Source organism: Ranitomeya imitator, chromosome 1 (assembly GCF_032444005.1).
Source record: "Ranitomeya imitator isolate aRanImi1 chromosome 1, aRanImi1.pri, whole genome shotgun sequence".
Classification (NCBI taxonomy): domain Eukaryota; kingdom Metazoa; phylum Chordata; class Amphibia; order Anura; family Dendrobatidae; genus Ranitomeya; species Ranitomeya imitator.
This window is the reverse complement of record NC_091282.1, coordinates 661,867,947-661,893,680: the sequence shown is the minus strand read 5'-3', so window position 1 is coordinate 661,893,680 and position 25,734 is coordinate 661,867,947. Positions and strand designations below refer to the sequence as shown.

At 47.4% G+C, this 25,734-nt stretch overlaps 1 protein-coding gene across 1 annotated transcript in view; it reads left to right on the top strand.

Annotated features, from left to right (window-relative positions):
- The window catches only part of IL6R (interleukin 6 receptor), a 47,178-nt gene that overhangs the window by 3,307 nt on the left and 18,137 nt on the right, over positions 1–25,734 (top strand). The window contains exons 2-6 of the mRNA XM_069728895.1: positions 9,408–9,641; positions 16,695–16,818; positions 23,001–23,176; positions 24,157–24,317; positions 24,548–24,686. Of these exons, the coding sequence (XP_069584996.1) occupies positions 9,408–9,641; positions 16,695–16,818; positions 23,001–23,176; positions 24,157–24,317; positions 24,548–24,686 (834 nt within the window). The remainder of the gene's footprint in view (positions 1–9,407; positions 9,642–16,694; positions 16,819–23,000; positions 23,177–24,156; positions 24,318–24,547; positions 24,687–25,734) is intronic.

Genomic DNA, 25,734 nt, shown 5'->3' with positions numbered 1-25,734 from the left:
ACTGCCCCAGTCACATCACTATGAGGAACTGATCTGGATAGACCCTGACTTCTGTACCCCATCCCAGTCACACTTATTCAAGGATGCTGATCTGGACAGATCCTGACTGTCTGCACCCCCACTCCAGTCACATCACTATGGGGGACTGATCTGGACAGATCCTGACTATCTGCACCCTACAACCTTGTCACATCTCTGTGGGGGGGGAGGGGGTGAGAGTTCGCTGATCTGCACCAATCCTAGTGTATCCTCACCCACTCACCCACCCCCTGCAGACTGTGAGCCCTCGCGGGCAGGGTCCTCCCTCCTTATGTACCTGTGTGCCTTGTTTTTTGCTCATGGATTTGTCTTTATTTGTCCCGTACTCACATGTAAAGCTCCATGGAATAAATGGCGCTATAAAAATGTATAATAATAATAATAATCCTGCATCCCAGTCACATCTATGCAGAGTGCTGATCTGGACAGATCCTGACTGCAGCCCAGTCATTTATGCTGGGTGCTGATCTGGATAGATCTTGACTGTCTGCTCCCTCATCCTGGTTACAGCTCTGCAGGGGGCTAATCTGGACAGATCCTGACTGTCTGCACCCCTTATCTCAGCCACATTTCTGTGTGTGTGTGGGGGGGTTCTGATCTGGACAGATCACACCAGTCACATCACTATGGGGGATTGATCTGGACAGATCACACCAGTCACATCACTATGGGGGATTGATCTGGACAGATCCTGACTCTCTGCACCCCAGTCACATCTCTGCACTGGGCTGAGCTGGATAGACCCTGACTGTCTGTCAGGTACAGACTGGGGCTGAAATTCAGCCCTGGGATTTGAAATCACACAGGCCCATGGTGTCCCTGCCCCCGAGCACCAGATGGGATGAATTACTAACTAGACGGTGGCCCGATTCTAATGCATCGGGTATTCTAGAATATGCATGTCCACGTAGTATATTGCCCAACCATGTAGTATATTGCCCAGCCACGTAGTATATTACCCAACCACGTAGTATATTGCCCAGCCATGTAGTATATTGCCCAGTGATGTAGTATATTGCCCAACCACGTAGTATATTGCCCAGCCACGTAGTATATTGCCCAGCCATGTAGTATATTGCCCAGTCATGTAGTATATTGCCCAGCCACGTAGTATATTGCCCAGTGACGTAGTATATTGCCCAGGACGTAGTATATTGCCCAGCCACGTAGTATATTGCCCAGCCACGTAGTATATTGCCCAGCCACGTAGTATATTGCCCAGTCACGTAGTATATTGCCCAGCCACGTAGTATATTGCGCAGTCACGTAGTATATTGCCCAGCCACATAGTATATTGCCCAGCCACGTAGTATATTGCCCAGAGACGTAGTATAGTGCCCAGCCACATAGTATATTGCCCAGCCACGTAGTATATTGCCCAGCCACGTAGTATATTGCCCAGCCACGTAGTATATTGCTCAGCCACGTAGTATATTGCACAGCCACGTAGTATACAGCACATAACGCAACGGGTATTCTAGAATATGCATGTCCACGTAGTATATTGCACAGCCCACGAAGTATATTGCCCTGCTACGCAGTATATTGCCCAACCACGTAGTATATTGCCCAGCCACGCAGTATATTGCCCAGCCACGTAGTATATTGCCCAGTGACTTAGTATATTGCTCAACCACGTAGTATATTGCCCAGTCACGTAGTGTATTGCCCAGCCACATAGTATATTGCCCAGTCACGTAGTATATTACCCAGTCACGTAGTATATTACCCAGTCACGTAGTATATTGCCCAGTCACGTAGTATATTACCCAGTCACGTAGTATATTGCCCAGCCACGTAGTATACAGCACAGAGCCACGTAGTATATTGCCCAGCCATGTAGTATATTGGCCAGTCACTTAGTATATTGCCCAGTCACGTAGTATACAGCACAGAGCCACGTAGTATATTGCCCAGCCACGTAGTATATTGGCCAGTCACGTAGTATATTGCCCAGCTACATAGTATATTGCCCAGCCACGTATGTCACAGGTTAAAAAATAAACATATACTCACCTTCCGAGGGAGCCCTTGTAGTCATGTCGCCTGTGTGCGGTGTACTCGACAGCTTCCGGTCCCAGGGTTGGTAGCGCAGGACCGTGACGTCATAGCAGGTCCTTGTCGCATACCATCCTTGCACCGGAACCTGCCGCTTGCATGGAGCGGTTACTGGAGCGTGGCGAGGAGCGGAAAAGGCGGCGGAAGGTGAGTATATAATGTTTTTTTATTTTTTTAAAATTATTTTTAACATTAGATTCTTTTACTATTGACGCTGCATAGGCAGCATCAATAGTAAAAACTTGGTCACACAGGGTTAATAGCGGCGGTAACGGAGTGAGTTACCCGCGGCATAACGCGGTCCGTTACCGCTGGCATTAACCCTGTGTGAGCGGTGACCGGAGGGGAGTATGCGGGCGCCGGGCACTGACTGCGGGGAGTGAGGCGCGGCCATTTTCTTCCGGACTGTGCCCGTCGCTGATTGGTCGTGGCTGTTTTGCCGAGACCAATCAGCGACTTGGATTTCCTTGACAGAAAGAGGCCGCGACCAATGAATATCCGTGACAGAAAGAAGGACAGACAGACAGAAAGAGAGAGACAGACAGATGGAAGTGACCCTTAGACAGTTATATAGTAGATTACCCTGGATGGAGGAAAGGAAGGTTTTCTACAAGATTAATATTTCTAATGATTCCCGTGACCTGCTGGGGTAAGTGACGGAGTCATTGACTTTGTGCTCCATCACAACTCTTACCTGTATGGGTGTCTTGAGAACACCGATTCTTTTAACAACGTAGCAGACAAGGCGGCCCATGACCAGACAGGTCCTTATGGCATTTGCCAGAATTGTCAGATTGCCAGTTCGGCCCTGGTGTCTGTACCCCCATCCCGGACACATTTATACAGGGGGACTAATCTGGGTAGATCCTGACTTGACCCCATTCCGGTCATATCTCTGCACGGGGCTGAGCTGGAAAGACCCTGACTATCTGTACTCCTAGCCATCCCGCTCACATTTCTGCATTTGGGCTAATCTGGATAGATCCTGACTGTCTGCACCCTCCAACCCGGTCATATCTCTGTAGGAGGCTGACCTGGACAGATCCTAACTGACTGTACCCCCTACCTGGTCATATATCTGCTGGGGGCTGTTCTGGACAGATCCTAACTGTCTGCAGCCCAGTCACATCCATGCTGGGTGTTGATCTGGATAGATCCTGACTGTTTGGACACCCCATACCTGTCACATCTATGCAGAGTGCTGATCTGGACAGATCCTGACTGCAGCCCAGTCATATTTATGCTGGGGGCTGACCTGGATAAACATTGACTGTCTGCACCCTAATCCTGGACACATCTCTGCAGGGGGATGATCTGGACAGATCCTGTCTGTACCCCCCACCCTAGTGTATTTCCATATCCAGTATGTAAATGGGCTGATTTGCATAGACAGCGTGGTCCGGATATGTCGCCCCCAGCTCAGCGGCAGATGTTGTGGGGCGCATCGAGCTCAGAACTTCCTCTCACCAGGACATATCCCAGCTCTGAACGCTGCGATTACACTACAGGGTATGGATGGAATATTACGGAGACTATCCACCTGTCACCAACCCAAAGTCCAAATATATAAAACAACTGCCTGCCCTTCTGCTGCTCTGCCTGTCAGTGTCAGTCTTCACTGTCTATGTATGGTACTACAGTAAGCCGGCTCATAATACAGCTGATTAGAATGTATAGGCTGCCGTCACACGGTCAGTATTTGGTCAGTATTTTACATCAGTATTTGTAAGCCAAAACCAGGAGTGGAACAAATAGGGGAAAAGTATAATAGAAACATATGCACCACTTCTGTATTTATCACCCACTCCTGGTTTTGGCTTACAAATACTGATGTAAAATACTGACCACATACTGCTAGTGTGACGGCAGCCTAATACTGCAATAAGCCGGCTCGTTTTACAGCTGATTATAGTGAATAATGCTATAATAAACCCAGCCCATTATACTGCTCATTATAATGTATAATATCGTAATAGCCCGGCATGTTATACCACTGATTATAATGTATAATAAATATAATAGGCCGGCTTGTTATACTGCAGTGCTGATTATAATGCATAATACCGTAATAACCTGGCTTGTTATACCACTGATTATAATGTATAATACCATATTAGCCCGGCTTGTTACACTGCTCAATATAATGTATAATACCGTAATAGCCTGGCTTGTTATACTGCTGATTATAATGTATAATAAACCTCATCAGGGTATGTGCACATGTTGCGGATTCTCTACGGATCCGCAGCGTTTTTTAAGGTGCAGAAACGCTGCAGATCCGCAATTGATTTACAGTACAATGTAAATCAATGAGAAAAAAAAAAGTTGTGCACACTTTGTGGAATATCTGCTGCGGAAATGCTGTGGTTTAAAAGAAGTAGCATGTCACTTATTTTTTGCAAATCTGCAACGTTTTTGTACCCATTCCATTATAGAAATCCGCAGGGGTAAAAAAATGCAGCAAATCCACAAAAAAACGCAGCAAAAACGCACAAAAAACGCTGCGGAACCGCACAAAAAACGCTGCGGAACCGAAGGTGCGTTTTCTGCCAGGAGAGGCAGAATCCGCACCAGAAATTCCTAAGCCTAATCCGCAACGTGTGCACATAATAGCCCGGCTTGTTATACTGCTGATTATAATGTATGATACCGTAATAGCCTGGCTTGTTATACCGCTGATTATAATGTATAATAGCCTAATAGTCCGGCTTGATATACCGCTGATTATAATGTATAATAAACCTAATAGCATGGCTTGTTATGCTGCTGATCTACTAGGGTCACTTCCGTCTGTCTGTCTTTCTGCCTGTCACGGACATTCATTGGTCGCGGCCTCTGTCTGTCAAGGAAATCCAAGTCGCTTATTGGTCACGGCAAAACAGCCACGACCAATCAGCGATAGGCACAGTCCGGAAGAAAATGGCCGCTCCTTACTACCCGCAATCAGTGCCCGGCGCCCGCATACTCCCCTCCGGTCACCGATCACACAGGGTTAATGCCAGCGTTAATGGACCGCGTTATGCTGTGGGTAACTCACTCCGTTACCGCCGCTATTAACCCTGTGTGACCAAGTTTTTACTATTGATGCTGCCTATGCAGCATCAATAGTAAAAGGATCTAATGTTAAAAATAATAAAAAAAATAAAAAATTATTATATACTCACCTTCCGCCGCCTTTCCCGCTCCTTGACGGCAGGTTCCGGTGGCAATGGTGGTATGCGACAAGGACCTGCCATGACGTCACGGTCATGTGACCACGACGTCATCACGGGTCCTGCCCTACCAACCATGGGACCGGAAGGTGACATGACTACAAGGGCTCCCTCGAAAGGTGAGTATATGTTTATTTTTTATTTTTTAACCTGTGACATACGAGCCTGGCCAATATACTACATGGCTCTGTGCGATATACTACGTCGCTGGGCAATATACTACGTGGCTCTGTGCTGTATACTACGTCACTGGGCAATATACTACGTGGCTGTGCTGTATACTACGTCGCTGTGCAATATACTACGTGGCTGGGCAATATACTACGTCACTGGGCAATATACTACGTAACTGGGCAATATACTACGTGGCTGGGCAATATACTACGTGGCTGGGCAATATACTACGTGGCTGGGCAATATACTACGTGACTGGGCAATATACTACGTGACTGGGCAATATACTACGTGGCTGGGCAATATCGTACGTGACTGGGCAATATACTACGTGACTGGGCAATATACTACGTGGCTGGGCAATATACTACCTGACTGGGCAATATACTACGTGGCTGGGCAATATACTACGTCAGGGGTCCCCAACTCCAGTCCTCAAGGCCCACCAACAGGTCATGTTTTCAGGATTTCCTTTGCATTGCACAGGTGATGCAATTATTACCTGGGCAAGACTAAGGAAATCCTGAAAACATGACATGTCGGTGGGCCTTGAGGACTGGAGTTGGGGACCCCTGTACTACGTGACTGGGCAATATACTACGTGACTGGGCAATATACTACGTCACTGGGCAATATACTAGGTGGCTGGGCAATATACTATGTGACTGGGCAATATACTACGTGGCTGGAAAATATACTACGTGGCTGGGCAATATACTACGTGGACATGCATATTCTAGAATACCATATGCGTTAGAATCAGGCCACCATCTAGTTATAATATACTTGAAATAGGCCCGATGCTATTGCATCCGGAGTGCGGTGAAAATAATATCTGTGTATGCTTAGTGGTGCTGATGCAGCGCCCCAGAGTCCTGGTCGTTGCAGTAATGTCGCTCTGCCACTAAGGGGAGTGATGTTATGTCTGATTGCACTAAAGGAGTTCACCTGACCAGGTATCACAGTCACACATTACACTTCACACTCCGGCCACCAGGGGGAGCAAAAGGCACTATGTATTAGGCCACTCCTCACACTTTGGTAAAACTGGTTGTTGGATAGGAAGCTATAGGAAGTTAGGACAGAACGCAGCCTGGGAGAGCTCCAGGGAGGACCTGTCAGGGGTGGGTTCCTGGCAGGTACCTAGCAGAAAGGACAGAATGTTACGGAGCCGCGCCTGCAGTACCTTGCGGCGGCATCCTAAGGAAGGACACAAAGCAAAGGATATTGTGGAGAAGTGAGAAATGAAATTGGAGCACAAGGAGATAAACCAGTAGGAGTCGTGCCCCGAGATCGGCAACATCCTACTGAGGCGCGTAGCCGGTGGCCGGAACGCCGAGGAAGTAACAGACTTCAAGCATTACTTCAAACAGCGGCAGGACAGTTGATTATAGGTTGGCTGTCTACCTTACATCACCTAAGCAGACATAGGGGGCAAACGTGGAGAGGGGCGTCTCTAGGGTCCCAGAATAGCTCCGAGCCTTCCCGTCAAACGGGTGCGTCCCAGCCAGATAAACTTGGGGGACGGAGAAGAGAAAGAACGAATACGAAAGTTGTGAGGACTATCCCGAATACTCAGCAGGGAAGGACTACAACACACAGGCGCTAGTTGATAGGCACTGATTTCCACCTGCAAAGGGAACTCTGGATGTACCTTCGGACCGGCCGGACTCAGCCAGCCCTGTTAAGCTTGCTCTGGATTGCGGACCCGGAAATCTTCAGTAAAAAGGTAAAGAGACTGCAACCCTGTGTCCTCATTATTAACTGCGCCTCACATCATCGCCACCTACACTACTGGGAAGCCCTGGGGATATACTTCACCTGTGGGAAGGCATACCATCTAGCTGCCATTCCATCACCCCAGCGGACCCCTAAGCAGCGTCGGTCACCCTGACTGAATACCACAGGTGGCGTCACGAACCCTTGACAAACTTTCATCACCCCTTTTATTGAACGCCCCTTAGCAGGGTCAGGGACCGGGTCCAGCCACCGGGACAACCCCAGCACCGAGACAGAAAGGACCGGTACCGAGTACCCCGCGGCCCTGCGTCTGGGGGCGCTCCACTGACAGGAGCAGCGGACATGTCTCACATCGTTTGCGTTTTCCAACATATCTGTTCTATATCATCCCTCTGCGTTTTTGTATTTTAGCGCAGGTGCAAGTGAAATACATGTCACCGCTATTCCAGCGCATGCGTAATATTGATGCGGCTGTTAATGCGCCTGCGTGGGAATAGTGGAAACGTGTATGTCACTGCGCCTGCGCAAGTGACACTGCCGCGGTGCCTTATGGGATTCGGGGACAGTGGCCGGAAGTCCCAACTGGCAATTATATATATGCAGCGCCCCAGAGATCTGGTCGTTGCAGTATGACACTTTGCCACTAAGGGGAGTGATATTACGTCTGATGGCACTGAAGGAATTCCACTGACCAGGTATCACCAGCACAAATTACACTTCACACTTCGGCCACTAGGGGGAGCAAAAGGCTTTATTTATTGGGCCCCTCCTCACACTGGTAAAACTAGGGGTTGGATAGAAAGTTAGTCAGAAGCTGACTGGGTTGGATTCAGGCAACATCCCGTGGCAGGGGGTGTTGCAGGGAGAAGACACAGGGGGCTCCCTGTCAGGCGTGGGAACCTGGCAGGCACCTAGCGACCAGAACAGAACGTTACGGAACCGCGCCTGCACACCCCGCGGCGGTATCCTAAGAAAGAGACACGAAGCGAAGGATATTGTGAGACAGTGAGAAACGAGATCAAGCACAAAGGAGAGCCAGTAGGAGTCGTGCCGTGAGACCGAGGCAACATCCTGCTGAGGCGCGTAGCCGGTGGCCGGAACACCGAGGGAGTAACTGACTCTACGCCTTACTTCAAACTCCGCAGGACAGTTAATTATAGGTTTGTCTGTCTAACCTAAACACCTACGAAGACATAGGGGGCAACAGTGGGAGAGGGGCGACTCTAGGGTCCTGGAAGACCTCCAGGCCTTCCCGTCATACGGGTGCGTCCTAGCCATAACATACCTGGGGGACGTTGAACTAGAAACATCTGGAACATATTAGAAAGAACGAACGAACGAGAACAGAAGTTGTGAGGACTATTCCGAATGCTCAGCAGGGTAGCACTACAACACACAGGCGCTATTGGTAGGCAACGATTTCCACCTGCAAAGGGAATTCTGGAAGTGCCCATCAGACCGGCCGGTCTCAGATAGCCCTGTTAAGCGTGCTCCGGATCGCGGATCCTGAAGTCTTCAGTAAAGAGGTAAAGAGACTGCAACCCTGTGTCCTCGTTATTGACTGCACCTCACACCATCACCATCCACCTTACTGGGAAGCCCTGGGGACATACTTCACCTGTGGGAAGGTATACCATCCAGCTGCCATTCCATCACCCCAGCATACCCCACAGCAGCGTCGGTCACCCTGACCGAACACCACAGGTGGCGTCACGAATCCCTGATAGACTGTACCACCTTCATTGGATGTCCCTTAGCAGGGTCACGGACAGGGTCTAGCCACCGTGACAGCCTCAGAACCAAACCAGAGAGGCCCGGTACCGAGAACTCGTGGCCCTGTGTCTGGGGGTGCTCCACATCCCTCTGCGTTTTTGTATTTTAGCGCAGGTGTAAGTGTAATACATGTCACCGCTATTCCCGCGCATGCGTAGTATTGATGCAGCTGTTAATGCGTCTGCGTGGGAATAGTGAAAACGTGTATGTCACTGCGCCTGCGCAAGTGACACTGCTGCGGTGCCTTATGGGATTCGGGGACATTGGCCGGAAGTCCCAACTGGCGATTATATATATATACAGTATATATAGATAATAGCATAATAGCCCAGCTGCTCATTAGAATGTAGAATCCCATAATAACCCAGCTTGTTATACTGCTGAATACAATAGCCGTCTCTTCTCTCCCAGCGGTTCCTGAGGACGCCATCTTGGCTACACTCTTCTCTAATGTGAACCTGACGTGTGCAGGGTGTGAAGGTCGAGTGTCCTGGAGCAGTGGAAGCCTACATAGAAGCCAAAGACCACTACACAAGACAGAGGGCAGCCATCTTGTTCTGAGCTCTGTGGCGTATGAGGACGAGGGAAGCTACACGTGTTATAGGGACGATGCTCCTGTGTGCTCTGTGGAGCTGCTGGTGAGAGGTGGGTAGACATCGGGGGCACGTCATCACAGTGTTGGAGATTTAGGGGTAGGGGGACCGGCAACACATTGTTGGAGACTCCAAGGGAGGCGCCATCACAGTGCTGGAGATATTGTGAGGCAGCAAATATATGACCCAAAAGCCAATCAACAAAACCTATAAGTCACATGACATTGGACTTGGAGGCATCTGGAAGTCAGGAAGGTAGTGAGAGAAGACACATGACGGCAGGCACTGCAGATATTAACATTCTACACTAAGCTATATGCAAATTGCCTCTTTATACACCACACGTGATACATTAAGCTATTAACCGAACCTCACTCAACCTTGTATGTACTGTACCCACACATGGCCCCCTCTCTGCCCCCAACACAGTATGATGTCCCCACAGTACATTCCCCTCATACACATGTACCAACTGCACATTTCCTGCACTCATTGTATGGTGTCCCCACAGTCTGATGTCCCCACAGTACATTCCTCCACAAACAATATGATGTCCCCACAGTACATTCCTCCACACAGTATGATGTCCCCACAGTACATTCCCCCACACAGTATGATGTCCCCACAGTACTTTCCTGCACACACAGTATGATGTCCCCACAGTACATTCCTCCACACAGTATGATGTCCCCACAGTACATTCCCCCACACAGTATGATGTCCCCACAGTACATTCCCCCACATACAGTATGATGTCCTCACAGTACATCCCCCACAAACACTATGATGTCCCCACAGTACATTCCTCTCACACAGTATGATGTCCCTACAGTACGTTCCCTGTTATGACTTGGTGGTCAGGACAATAATGGACCTGGTGGTTAAGAGCACACGGAATGACCTGATAGTTACTGATAATAAAGGACGAGCTCTGGGACGTGGGAACTCTGCTGACCGCAATCCCTAATCCTATCAAACACACTAGAAATAGCTGTGGATTGCGCCTAACGCTCCCTATGCAACTCGGCACAGCCTAAGGAACTAGCTAGCCCTGAAGATAGAAAAATAAAGCCTACCTTGCCTCAGAGAAATTCCCCAAAGGAAAAGGCAGCCCCCCACATATAATGACTGTGAGTAAAGGTGAAAATACAAACACAGAGATGAAATAGATTTAGCAAAGTGAGGCCCGACTTACTGAACAGACCGAGGATAGGAAAGGTTACTTTGCGGCCAGCACAAAAACCTACAAAAAGACCACGCAGAGGGCGCAAAAAAGACCCTCCGCACCGACTCACGGTGCGCAGGCGCTCCCTCTGCGTCCCAGAGCTTCCAGCAAGCAAGACAACAATAAAAATAGCAAGCTGGACAGAAAAATAGCAAACCAAAGAAATACAAGCTGGAACTTAGCTTCTGCTAGGAAGACAGGTCACAAGAACGATCCAGGAGTGAACTAGACCAATACTGGAACATTGACAGGTGGCATGGAGCAAAGATCTAAGTGGGGTTAAATAGAGCAGCAGCTAACGAATTACCTCGTCACCTGTGGAAGGAAACTCAGAAACACCCACCAGAGGAAGTCCATGGACAGAACCAGCCGAAGTACCATTCATGACCACAGGAGGGAGCCCGACAACAGAATTCACAACAGTACACCCCCCCCTTGAGGAGGGGTCACCGAACCCTCACCAGAGCCCCCAGGCCGACCAGGATGAGCCAAATGAAAGGCACGAACCAGATCGGCAGCATGAACATCAGAGGCAAAAACCCAGGAATTATCTTCCTGACCATAACCCTTCCACTTGACCAGGTACTGGAGTTTCCGTCTCAAAACACGAGAATCCAAAATCTTCTCCACCACATACTCCAACTCCCCCTCAACCAACACCGGGGCAGGAGGATCAACGGATGGAACCACAGGCGCCACGTATCTCCGCAATAACGACCTATGGAACACATTATGGATGGCAAAAGAAGCAGGAAGGGCCAAACAAAATGACACAGGATTGATAACCTCAGAAATCTTATACGGACCAATGAAACGAGGCTTAAACTTAGGAGAGGAAACCTTCATAGGAACATAACGAGACGACAACCAAACCAAATCCCCAACACGAAGTCGGGGACCCACACAGCGCCGGCGGTTAGCGAAAAGTTGAGCCTTCTCCTGGGACAATGTCAAATTGTCCACCACATGAGTCCAAATCTGCTGCAATCTATCCACCACAGTATCTACACCAGGACAGTCCGAAGACTCAACCTGCCCTGAAGAGAAACGAGGATGGAAACCAGAATTGCAGAAAAACGGTGAAACCAAAGTAGCCGAGCTGGCCCGATTATTAAGGGCGAACTCAGCCAACGGCAAAAAGGACACCCAATCATCCTGATCAGCAGAAACAAAGCATCTCAGATATGTTTCCAAAGTTTGATTAGTTCGTTCGGTTTGGCCATTTGTCTGAGGATGGAAAGCCGAGGAAAAAGACAAATCAATGCCCATCCTAGCACAAAAGGATCGCCAAAACCTCAAAACAAACTGGGAACCTCTGTCAGAAACGATGTTCTCCGGGATACCATGTAAACGAACCACATGCTGGAAAAATAATGGCACCAAATCAGAGGAGGAAGGCAATTTAGACAAAGGTACCAAATGGACCATCTTAGAAAAGCGATCACAAACCACCCAAATGACCGACATCTTTTGAGAGACAGGGGGATCCGAAATAAAATCCATAGAAATATGCGTCCAGGGCCTCTTCGGGACCGGCAAGGGCAAAAGCAACCCACTGGCACGAGAACAGCAGGGCTTAGCCCGAGCACAAGTCTCACACAGGACTGCACAAAAGAACGCACATCCCGTGACAAAGACGGCCACCAAAAGGATCTAGCCACCAAATCTCTGGTACCAAAGATTCCAGGATGCCCAGCCAACACTGAACAATGAATCTCAGAGATAACTCTACTAGTCCATCTATCAGGGACAAACAGTTTCTCCGCTGGGCAACGGTCAGGTCTATCAGCCTGAAATTTTTGCAGCACCCGCCGCAAATCAGGGGAGATGGCAGACAAAATTACCCCCTCTTTGAGAATACCCGCCGGCTCAGGAACACCCGGAGAGTCAGGCACAAAACTCCTTGACAGGGCATCAGCCTTCACATTCTTAGAGCCCGGAAGGTACGAAACCACAAAATCAAAACGGGAGAAAAATAACGACCATCGAGCCTGTCTCGGATTCAACCGTTTGGCAGACTCAAGATAAGTCAAATTCTTGTGATCTGTCAAGACCACCACGCGATGCTTGGCTCCTTCCAGCCAATGACGCCACTCCTTGAATGCCCACTTCATGGCCAACAACTCACGATTACCAACATCATAGTTACGCTCAGCAGGCGAAAACTTTCTAGAAAAGAAAGCACATGGCTTCATCACCGAGTCATCAGAACTTCTTTGCGACAAAACAGCCCCTGCTCCAATCTCAGAAGCATCAACCTCAACCTGAAACGGGAGCGAAACATCTGGCTGGCACAACACAGGGGCAGAAGAAAAACGACGCTTCAACTCCTGAAAAGCCTCTACAGCTGCAGAAGACCAATTGACCACATCAGCACCCTTCTTGGTCAAATCAGTCAACGGTTTAGCAACAGTAGAAAAATTAGCGATGAAGCGCCGATAAAAATTAGCAAAGCCCAGGAACTTTTGCAGGCTCTTCACAGATGTCGGCTGAGTCCAATCGTAAATGGCCTGGACTTTAACAGGGTCCATCTCGATAGTAGAAGGGGAAAAAATGAACCCCAAAAATGAAACCTTCTGAACTCCAAAGAGACACTTTGACCCCTTCACAAACAAGGAATTCACACGAAGGACCTGGAACACCATTCTGACCTGCTTCACATGAGACTCCCAATCATCCGAAAAGACCAAAATATCATCCAAATACACAATCAGGAATTTATCCAGGTACTCTCGGAAGATGTCATGCATAAAGGACTGAAATACTGATGGAGCATTGGAAAGCCCGAATGGCATAACCAGGTACTCAAAATGGCCCTTGGGCGTATTAAATGCTGTTTTCCATTCATCGCCTTGTTTAATACGCACAAGATTATACGCCCCTCGAAGATCTATCTTGGTGAACCAACTAGCCCCTTTAATACGAGCAAACAAATCAGACAGCAACGGCAAAGGATACTGAAATTTGACTGTAATTTTATTAAGAAGGCAGTAATCAATACAAGGTCTCAAAGAACCATCCTTCTTGGCCACAAAAAAGAACCCTGCTCCTAACGGTGATGACGACGGGCGAATATGGCCTTTCTCCAAGGACTCCTTTATATAACTCCGCATAGCGGCGTGCTCTGGCACAGATAAATTGAACAATCGGCCCTTAGGAAACTTACTACCAGGAATCAAATTAATTGCACAATCGCAATCCCTATGAGGAGGTAGTGCACTGGCTTTGGGCTCATCAAATACATCCCGATAATCCGACAAAAACTCTGGAACTTCAGAAGGAGTGGAAGACGAAATAGACAAAAATGGAACATCGCCATGTACCCCCTGGCAACCCCAACTGGACACAGACATTGATTTCCAGTCCAATACTGGATTATGAACCTGTAGCCATGGCAACCCCAAAACGACCACATCATGCAGATTATGCAACACCAGAAAGCGAATATCCTCCTGATGTGCAGGAGCCATGCACATGGTCAATTGGGTCCAGTACTGAGGCTTATTCTTGGCCAGAGGCATAGCATCAATTCCTCTCAATGGAATAGGATACTGCAAGGGCTCCAAGAAAAAACCACAGCGCCTAGCATACTCCAAGTCCATCAAATTCAGGGCAGCGCCTGAATCCATAAATGCCATAACAGAATAGGATGACAAAGAGCAAATCAGAGTAACAGACAATAGAAATTTAGACTGTACCGTACCAATGGTGGCAGACCTAGCGCAACGCTTAGTGCGCTTAGGACAATCGGAGATAGCATGAGTGGAATCACCACAGTAAAAACACAGCCCATTCCGACGTCTGTGTTCTTGCCGTTCAGCTCTGGTCAAAGTCCTATCACATTGCATAGGCTCAGGTCTATGCTCAGATAATACCGCCAAATGGTGCACAGCTTTACGCTCACGCAAGCGTCGATCGATCTGAATGGCCAAGGACATAGACTCATTCAGACCGGCAGGCATGGGAAACCCCACCATGACATCCTTAAGGGCTTCAGAGAGACCCTTTCTGAAGATTGCTGCCAGGGCACATTCATTCCACTGAGTGAGCACAGACCACTTTCTAAACTTCTGACAATATATCTCCGCTTCATCCTGACCCTGACACAGAGCCAGCAAGATTTTCTCTGCCTGATCCACTGAATTAGGTTCGTCATAAAGCAATCCAAGCGCCAGGAAAAACGCATCAACATCACGCAATGCCAGATCTCCTGGCGCAAGGGAAAATGCCCAGTCTTGAGGGTCTACACGTAACAAAGAAATAATGATCTTTACTTGTTGAACAGGGTCACCTGAGGAGCGAGGTTTCAAGGCAAGAAACAATTTACAATTATTTTTCAAATTTAAGAACTTAGATCTATCACCAAAAAAACAAATCAGGAATTGGAATCCTAGGCTCTGACTTCGGATTCTGAACCACAAAATCTTGAATGTTTGGTACCCTTGTAGTGAGATTATCCATCCAAGAGGACAGACCTTGAATGTCCATGTTTACACCAGTGTCCTGAACCACCCAGAGGTAAAGGGGAAAAGAGAGACAGAACACACTGCAAAGAAAATAAAATGGTCTCAGAACTTCTCTTATCCCTCTATTGAGATGCATTAGTACTTTGGGCCACCTGTACTGTTATGACCTGGTGGTCAGGACAATAATGGACCTGGTGGTTAAGAGCACACGGAATGACCTGATAGTTACTGATAATAAAGGACGAGCTCTGGGACGTGGGAACTCTGCTGACCGCAATCCCTAATCCTATCAAACACACTAGAAATAGCCGTGGATTGCGCCTAACGCTCCCTATGCAACTCGGCACAGCCTAAGGAACTAGCTAGCCCTGAAGATAGAAAAATAAAGCCTACCTTGCCTCAGAGAAATTCCCCAAAGGAAAAGGCAGCCCCCCACATATAATGACTGTGAGTAAAGGTGAAAATACAAACACAGAGATGAAATAGATTTAGCAAAGTGAGGCCCGACTTACTGAACAGACCGAGGATAGGAAAGGTTACTTTGCGGTCAGCACAAAATTCTACAAAAAGACCACGCAGAGGGCGCAAAAAAGACCCTCCGCACCGACTCACGGTGCGCAGGCGCTCCCTCTGCGTCCTAGAGCTTCCAGCAAGCAAGACAACAATAAAAATAGCAAGCTGGACAGAAAAATAGCAAACCAAAGAAATACAAGCTGGAACTTAGCTTCTGCTGGGAAGACAGGTCACAAGAACGATCCAGGAGTGAACTAGACCAATACTGGAACATTGACAGGTGGCATGGAGCAAAGATCTAAGTGGAGTTAAATAGAGCAGCAGCTAACGAATTAACCTCGTCACCTGTGGAAGGAAACTCAGAAACACCCACCAGAGGAAGTCCATGGACAGAACCAGCCGAAGTACCATTCATGACCACAGGAGGGAGCCCGACAACAGAATTCACAACAGTTCCCCCACGCAGAGTATGATGTCACCACAGTACATTCCCCCACACACAATATGATGTTCCCAGAGTACATTCCCCCACACACAGTATGATATCCCCACAGTACATCCCCTCACAGTCTGATGTACCCACAATACATTTCCCCAAACACAGGATGATGTCCTCACAGTACATAACCTCCACAGACAGCATGATGTCCCCGGACCCTGACAGTCCATTCCCTCACACCATTATATGCAGTTGCAACTGAGTCTTGATGACAAACCTCAACCTCCCAAGACAATTTCTCAAATTGTCCCTTCTGATATTTGGGAACCACAAAGGCCCTAAGAGGTTAAGACTAATATAGCAATTATTCACAGGATGGGGAGGAGTTTACATGGGGTAGGGGGGGGGCACTTTCTTATGAATTATTCCTGAGGTCATGTGATTTTCTCCACTCATCCACAGATGAACCTCAAGAAGGCACAAGTCTCTCCTGCTACCACCAACATCCCACCCATAATATCACCTGTGAGTGGAGCCCCACAGTACTACTACACCCATTCTCTACCGCTACCCTCGTAAGAGTCAGGTGAGTGCCCAGGAGCTTAGATATAAAGCTCAACAGAAGGTATCACACATGATAGGATTAGATACACAGCAGCTCAGTAGTGATACTCGGCGGCTGTGATGTGTGACATCCTGTGGCTGTGATGTGTGATAATCGGAGGCTGTGATGTGTGATAATTGGAGGCTGTGATGTGTAATACTTGGAGGCTGTGATGTGTGGTACTTGGCGGCTGGGATGTGTGATAATCGGATGCTGTGATGTATGATATTCAGTGGCTGTGATGTGTGATACTCGGTGCCTGTAATGTGTAATACTCAGTTGTGGTGTGTGTATGACACTCGATGTCTGTGATGTGATACATTTGGCAGCTGTGTTGTGTGATACTTGGAGGCTGTGATGTGTAGTACTTGCTGGCTGTGATGTGTGCTACTCGGTGGCTTTGATGTGTGATACTCGGCGGCTGTGATGTGTGATACTCGGCGGCTGTGATGTGTGATACTCGGTGGCTGTGATGTGTAGTACTCGGTGGCTGTGATGTGTGGTAATCGGTGGCTGTGATGTGTGGTACTCGGCTACTGTGTGTTGTGTGATACTCGGCGGCTGTGATGTGTGATACTCAGTGGCTGTGATATGTGATACTCGGTGGCTGTGATGTGTGGTACTCGGTGGCTGTGATGTGTGGTACTCGGTGGCTGTGATATGTGATACTCGGCGGCTGTGGTGATGTGTGATATTCGATGGGTGTGATGTGTGATATTCCTCAGCTATGGTGTGTGACACTCGGCGGCTATGATGTGTGATATTCAGCGACTGTGATGTATAATACTCAGTTGTGTTTTGTGTATGACACAACTGTTCCAATCTAATGTATGCTAGAGTTAGAGACGGAGAAGAGTTAACTTTGTGGGCTGGGTCAGCAGCCTCAAGAGAGCAGGAAGCTCCTGCTTCCTGTCACTCAGTAGCCCACCACATTTGCCCTGGGCAGATGTACAGCTGCAGTCGGGGCATTGTCAGACCCTAGGAGGGGGAAAGAATATGTTGCCCCGGATCTAAGGACTGCAACACGGGCATTGCCAGACCCCAGGAGGGGGAACAGAATCTGCTGCCCCGGACTAAAGACTTAAAGACCGCAACACTGCCCCAGGACTTTGGAAGGGCCACCCCCGCTGAAGGGACTAAAAGCGTCCAGATCCCAGCGAGTGGACTACTGCTTGATTTCGGCTACTGTGGCTGTGGTGGGTATGGCCGTGGACAGTGTCAGGGAGAGAGCAGGAAGCCAGTGTTGTATTGCTTTTTTTTTTTCAATCACTGTTTTATTAAAGTTTATCCCTGTTGGATCACAGCCATGACCTTGGAATTTCATTGCCTGGACTACAGTGACTGGGAAGAAAAGCTAATCTGTGAGGGAAGCTGTGTCCGTCCTGTATTTTCATGTACAAGGGACCTGGGGGTCTGCGGACTGTGTTTTGTGGGTGAACTCGGTCAGGACTATCTGGTCCACCTTGTTACATATAATACTCGGTTGTGTTTTGTGTCTGACACTCGACGGCTGTGATGTGTGATACTTGGTGACTGTGATGTATAATATTCAGTGGCTGTGATGTGTAATACTCGGTTGTGGTGTGTGTATGACACTCGGAGGCTGTGATGTTTGACACTCGGTTGTGGTGTGTAAAATATAAGGAAAAGTTCATCAGCTCACCCTTGAATTGTCCACAGCAGGTGCAGTTATCCATGAAGGTGCATGGAATAACGTTCAAGCCCACATGCAGAATTAATCCAGAATTATCCAGCAAATCTTCTTGATTATAAAAAAACTTTTTCTTTATTTAATCCTCTTAAAAACATTGTTGGAGATCAAGACAGAAAGGGATAGCTGATCCCACATGAGAATAAGGCTACTTTCACACATCAGGTTTTTTGTTTCAGGCTAAATCCGGCGAATGTTGGAAAAACTGGATCCGTCGCAGATTGTGAAAAACTGATGCGACGGATCCGTTTTTTTGATGGATCCGGCTAGCCTATCTAGATTATTGGATAAAAAAAAAATTGGAGCATGCTCAGTTTAAAAAACCGGATCTGGCCGCCGGATCCGCCACTTTCTGCATCCGGCACCTTCCGGCTCCCATAGGCATTCTATTCTAGCAAACAGCCGGAAGCTTTTTTCGCCGGAGACAAAAAACGTTACAGTAGAAGTTTTTTCCAGACGCTGGAATCGAGTGAACACCGGATCCGGCATCAAACCGGAAGGACCGCTGGGCCATCCGGCGCAATCCGGCGCTAATACAAGTCAATGGGGGAAAAAACCGGATCCGGTTTTTATTTTCTCCGGTTCCAGTTTTTCTCCCGAGAGCCGTATTTAGCCTGAAACAAAAAACCTGATGTGTGAAAGCAGCCTAAACAGACAGTTCTACCTGTTGTCTCTGCACCAGGGCTCTGATTTCCTTTTGCAGGACTCTCTGCTCATACGCGTTTCGACCCATGTGTGGGTCTTAATCATAATGAGTAAAAAACAAAGTTCCTGACTTGATAACCTGCTCAAAAGAGGAAATGACATTTGTGAAACAGCTGACGGGTAATCAATGTTAGAACACATACCAATCAATAAGGTACACTACACACATAAGAAACCACATATCACATGAAAATCAAAATCCATGGAGAAACATCCCAAAGATGTTTAAGTTATTTTTATTAATCTTTTTTTTTATATATGCAGGGATAATCTTTGGGATGTTTTTCCATGGTTTTTGATTTTCATGTGATATGTGGTTTCTTATTTGTGTAGTGTACCTTAATGATTGGTATGTGTTCTAACATTGATTACCCGTCAGCTGTTTCACAAATGTCCTTTCCTCTCTTGAGCAGGATATCAAGTCAGGAGCTTTGTTTTTTAATCATTATGATTAAGACCCACACATGGGTCGAAAGGCATAAAGTTTTATTCTCATGTGGGATTAGCTATCCCTTTCTGTCTTGATCTCCAACAATGTTTTTAAGGGCAGTCCCACACGTCCAGATAATTCCGGTACCGGAAAAAATCGGTACCGGAATTATCCGTGTCCGTGTGCCCCTGCGTTTATGTGGCACATCAGTGTGGCACGTGTGCCGCCCGTGTGCCCACTGGGTACCACACGGAGCGTGCAGGAGACAGCGCTAAAGTTTAGCGCTGTCCCCTGCATCGTGATGAAACCGCGATTCATATCTTCTGTGCAGCAGCGTTTGCTGCAGAGAAGATATGAATAATCCTTTTTTTTTAAGTTTATCGTGTATAAAATAAAGGTCCATGTCCCCACCCCCTGTGCGCCCCCCGCTGTTCTTAAAATACTCACCCAGCTCCCTCGTTGGCTGTCGCTGCTTCCTGTCCTGGCCGCACCTTTTCCTGTATGCGGTCACGTGGGGCCGCTCATTTACAGTAATGAATATGCGGCTCCACCCCTATGGGAGGTGGAGCCGCATATTCATGACTGTAATCGGCGGCCCCACGTGACCGCATACAGTAGAAGGTGCGGCCAGGAGAGGAAGCAGCGACAGCCAACGAGGGAGCCGGGTGAGTATTTTCAGAACAGCGGGGGGGCGCGCAGGGGGTGGGGACATGGACCTTTATTTTATACACGATAAACTTAAAAAAAAAAAAGGATTATTCATATCTTCTCTGGAGCAAACGCTACTGCACAGAAGATATGAATCGCGGTTTCAGCACCATGTGGGGGGGACAGCACTTAATGTAGCGCTGTCTCCTGCACGGCACACGGACTGCTCACGGACAACGTCCGTGTGCGGTACATGTTTTACACGGACCCATTGACTTTAATGGGTCCGTGTAATACGTGCGCTCCCACGAACACTGACATGTCTCCGTGTTTGGCACACGGACACACGGTCCGCAAAAAATCAATGAAATCTGCACAGATGCATTGATTTTAATGCGTCTTCGTGTGTCAGTGGCTCCGGTACGTGAGGAAACTGTCACCTCACGCACCGGAGCCACTGACGTGTGAAACCGGCCTAAGAGGGTTTGAGTAAAGAAAAAGCTTTTTATAATCAAGAAGATGTGCTGGATAATTATGAATGAATTTCGGTTGTGGTGTGTGTATGACACTAGGCGGCTGTGATGTGTGATACTCGGTGGCTGTGATGTATAATACTCGGCTGTGATATGGCACACTCAGCGGCTGTGATGTGTGATATTCCCCAGCTGTGATTTGTGATATTCGGTTGTGATTTGTGTATGACAATCGGTGGCTGTGATGTGTGATTCTCAGTGGCTGTGATGTGTAATACTCGGCGGGTGTGATGTGTGATACTCGGCTGCTGTGATGTGTGATACTCAGCTGCTGTGATCTGTGCTACTCTGCTGCTGTGATGTGTGATACTCGGCTGCTGTGATGTGTGATACTCGGCTGCTGTGATGTGTGATACTCGGCTGCTGTGATGCGTAATACTTGGTTGTGGTGTGTGTATGACACTCGGCGGCTGTGATGTTTGGCATACTCTGCGGCTGTGATGTGTAATAATCGGTTGTGGTGTGTGTATGACACTAGGTGGCTGTGATGTGTGATACTCTGTGGCTGTAAAGTTTGTGATTCTTGGCGGCTGTAATGTATAATACTTGGTTGTGGTGTGTGTATAACACTCAGCGGCTGTAATGTGTGATACTCTGCTTCTGTAATGTTTGATACATGGCGTCTGTGATGTGTGATGCTTGGCGGCTGTGATGTGTGATACTCAGCGGCTGTGATGTTTGACACTTGGCGGCTGTGATGTGTAATAATCGGTTGTGGTGTGTGTGACACTCGGCGGCTGTGATGTGTGACACTGGGCAGCTGTGATGTGTCATACTCCGTTTCTGTCATGTGTGATACTCGGCGGTTTTGTGATGTGTGATATTCTGCAGCTGTCGTGTGTGATATTTGACAGCTCTGATGTATCCAGTGGTTGTGATGTGTGACACTCGACGTCTATGATGTGTGATATTCCGCTGCTGTTATGTGTAATACTCGGTGGCTGTGATGTGTGATACTCGCCCGTTGCTATGTGTTATATTCGGTGGCTGTGATGTGTAATACTTGGGTGTGGTGTGTGTATGACACTAGGTGGAAGTGATGTGTGACACTCAGTGGCTGTGAAGTTTGATACTCAGCGGCTGTGATGTGTGATACTCGGTTGTGGCTTGTATATGACACTCGGTGGCTGTGATGTGTGACACTTGGTGGCTGTGATGTGTGATACCTGTCGGCTGTGATGTGTGATACTCGGAGGCTGTGATGTGTGATATTCGGTTATGGCTTGTATATGACACTCGGCGGCTGTGATGTGTGACACTTGGAGGCTGTGATGTGTGATACTTGTCGGCTGTGATGTGTGATTCTTGGCGGCTGTGATGTATAATACTTGGTTGTGGTGTGTGTATGACACTCAGCGGCTGTAATGTGTGATACTCTGCTTCTGTAATGTTTGACACATGGCGTCTGTGATGTGTGATGCTTGGCGGCTGTGATGTGTGATACTCAACGGCTTTGATGTGTGATACTTGGTGGCTGTGATATATGACACTCGGCGGCTGTGATGTGTGATATTCCGAAGCAATGATTTGTGTATGACAATCGGTGGCTGTGATGTGTGATACTTGGCAGGTGTAATGTGTGATACTCGGCTGCTGTGATGTGTGATATTCCGAAGCAATGATTTGTGTATGACAATCGGTGGCTGTGATGTGTGATTCTCGGTGGGTGTGATGTGTGATACTTGGCAGGTGTAATGTGTGATACTCGGCTTCTGTGATGTGTGATACTCGGCGGCTGTGATGTATGATATTCAGTGGCTGTGATGTGTGATACTCTGTGGCTGTAAAGTTTGTGATACTCGGCGGCTTTGATGTGTGACACTCGGCGGCTGTGATGTGTGACACTCGGCGGCTGTGATGTGTGACACTCGGCGGGTATGATGTATGATATTCAGTGGCTGTGATGTGTGATTCTCTGTGTCTGTAAAGTGTGTGATACTCGGCTGCTGTGGTGTTTGACACTCGGCGACTGTGTTTTGATGTGTAATACTCAGTTGTGGTGTGTGTATGACACTCGGCAGCTGTGGTGTGTGATATTCGGTGGCTGTGAAGTGTAATACTCGGTTGTGGTTTGTGGATGACACTTGGCGACTGTGGTATGTGATATCTGGTGGTGACGTCTTTACCACTCTTGCAGGGTCTTTCAGAGCCCCCTGTTCTTCCCCTGCACGTATGATGACGGCCGCCGGACCTTCTTCTGCTCTTCGCTGTATAATGAAGGAGACTCCAGTAAACAGGTTTTCTTCCTGTGTGTGCATGGCCGCACTGACAGCGCCAGAGTTGCCGGCCTGGAGGCTGATGTCAGGGATATCTGTACGCTCCATTACTATGTATCAGTATGATGGGGACTGATTATATCCAGTGCTATATGGGACTGTGTCTGGGGGGCGGCAGTGGTTGTACAGCCAGGGCAGAAACATTTAGTACGACTGCTATACCAATGTCAACTTCAGGGTAATCAGACACTATGTACATAGTACTGCCATATATTCATGGTAAATAACACCGCCATCTTTATAATAGTGCCATATGGTGTTTTTATAATTCCGCCTTCTGACAAATAATTCCACCAATCAGTGTATTTCTAATACTGTCCTTCATATAATACCGCCATGCAGTATCTGTATAATAATATAATCCACAAAATACTGCCATACAGTGTCTATATAATACTGTCATCCACATAATGCTGCTATATAGTGTCTATATAATAGTGTCATCCACATAATACTACCATACATTGTCTATACAATAATCCACATAATGCTGCCATATAGTGTCTATACAATAATGTAATTCACATAACGCCACCATAAAGTGCCTATATATTATAGTCATACAATTAATACCAACATACAGTGGGTATATAATACTGTCATCCACATAATGCTGCTACACAGTGTATATATAATGCTTTATTGTCCACATAATACTGCCATACAGTGTCTATATACTGTAATACAGGCATCCACATACCACCAAACAGTGTATATATTACACTGTCAGCCACATAATACCACCAAATAGTGTATATATAATACTGTCATCCAAATATTGCTGCTACACAGAGTATATAATACTGTCAGCCACATAATACCGCCATACAGTGTCTATATAATGCTGTCATCCAAATAATGCCGCCATATATCATTACATCATACCAGTGATCCCACTGCTGGTTTCTATGCAGGGCTAAGTAGTGGGATGATCATATTCCACTGATGGTGACACTGGTGGGCATGGTGGGCACCCCTGTGCTGTGGTTTATCTCTGATCCTTGTTTCTGCCCCAAGTGCAAATCGGTCCCCCTCTCAATGTACAAGTGACTTCAGTGGAGAAGCATCCAAGGAAGCTGCACGTGCTGTGGAGCCGGCCCGAGTTCTGGGAGGAAACCTTCTATGGCCTCAAGTACCAGGTTCTGTACCAAGTGGAGAACTCGCTTCACCTGTCCAATGTGAGTCGCCTCAAAACAAGCCACACGCCCCAATGTTTATAGTGAGACCACTTCTGGAGGCGAAAGCGGACAAACTGCAGGAAACAGCTAGACTCCAGTAACAGCCAAAGCTGCACTCACATGTAGATGTTTTCTGGTTATATCCAAAGCTGCATCCAGAATTTAGAGGGATTCATCCTATTGAGACTAGAGCGTATGTCATGACATCTGACCTTCTATATTTCCATCAGGGCACTACTGCAGACACAAGCTTTGTTATTGATGACGCTGTGATGAGAAGAAAACATCTCATCCGAGTGCGAGCGACTGAGGAATACCAGGAAAATTGGGGGTCTTGGAGTAAGGAAGCCAAAGGTGTCCCATGGTCAGGCAAGTCCTCCTTCTACCGCTAGGCTGATTTAAGTGTGAGCTTACCACCAGGGGGAGCTCACTTTGTGTGTGTGTCTGTATATGTATGTCTGTCTATCTGTTTATCTATCTATCTATCTATCTATATGTTCAAAAAAGCAGGCAGCACTCCATTTTCATTTAAAGGGACACTGTCACCTTGATTTGGAGGGAACAATCTTCAGCCATGGAGGCGGGGTTTTGGGTTTTTGATTCACCCTTTCCTTACCCGCTGGCTGCATGCTGGCTGCAATATTGGATTGAAGCTCATTCTCTGTCCTCCATAGTACACGCCTGCGCAAGGAAAGATTGCACCTTGTGCAGGTATGTACTACGGAGGACAGAGAATGAACTTCAATCCAATATTGCAGCCAGCGGGTAAGGAAAGGGTGAATCAAAAACCCCAAAACCCCGCCTCCATGGCTGAAGATTGTTCCCTCCAAATCCAGGTGACAGTGTCCCTTTAAATGAAAATGGAGTACTGCCTGCTTTTTTGAACTTTATGGACTAAGGACAGCCAGTGGACAGGTTGTTGGAGGGCTTTGCGATAATACAAATTCTAACAGTCTATTCAGTAGGACTATCAGCTGTGTATCCACCAGACTTCTGCACAACACAACTGATGGTCCCAACCCCATTTATAAGGCAAGAAATCCCACTTATTAACCCCTTCATGACCCAGCCTATTTTGACCTTAAAGACCTTGCCGTTTTTTGCAATTCTGACCAGTGTCCCTTTATGAGGTAATAACTCAGGAACGCTTCAACGGATCCTAGCGGTTCTGAGATTGTTTTTTCGTGACATATTGGGCTTCATGTTAGTGGTAAATTTAGGTCAATAAATTCTGCGTTTATTTGTGATAAAAACGGACATTTGGCGAAAATTTTGAAAATTTCGCAATTTTCACATTTTGAATTTTTATTCTGTTAAACCAGAGAGATATGTGACACAAAATAGTTAATAAATAACATTTCCCACATGTCTACTTTACATCAGCACAATTTTGGAAACAAAATTTTTTTTTGTTAGG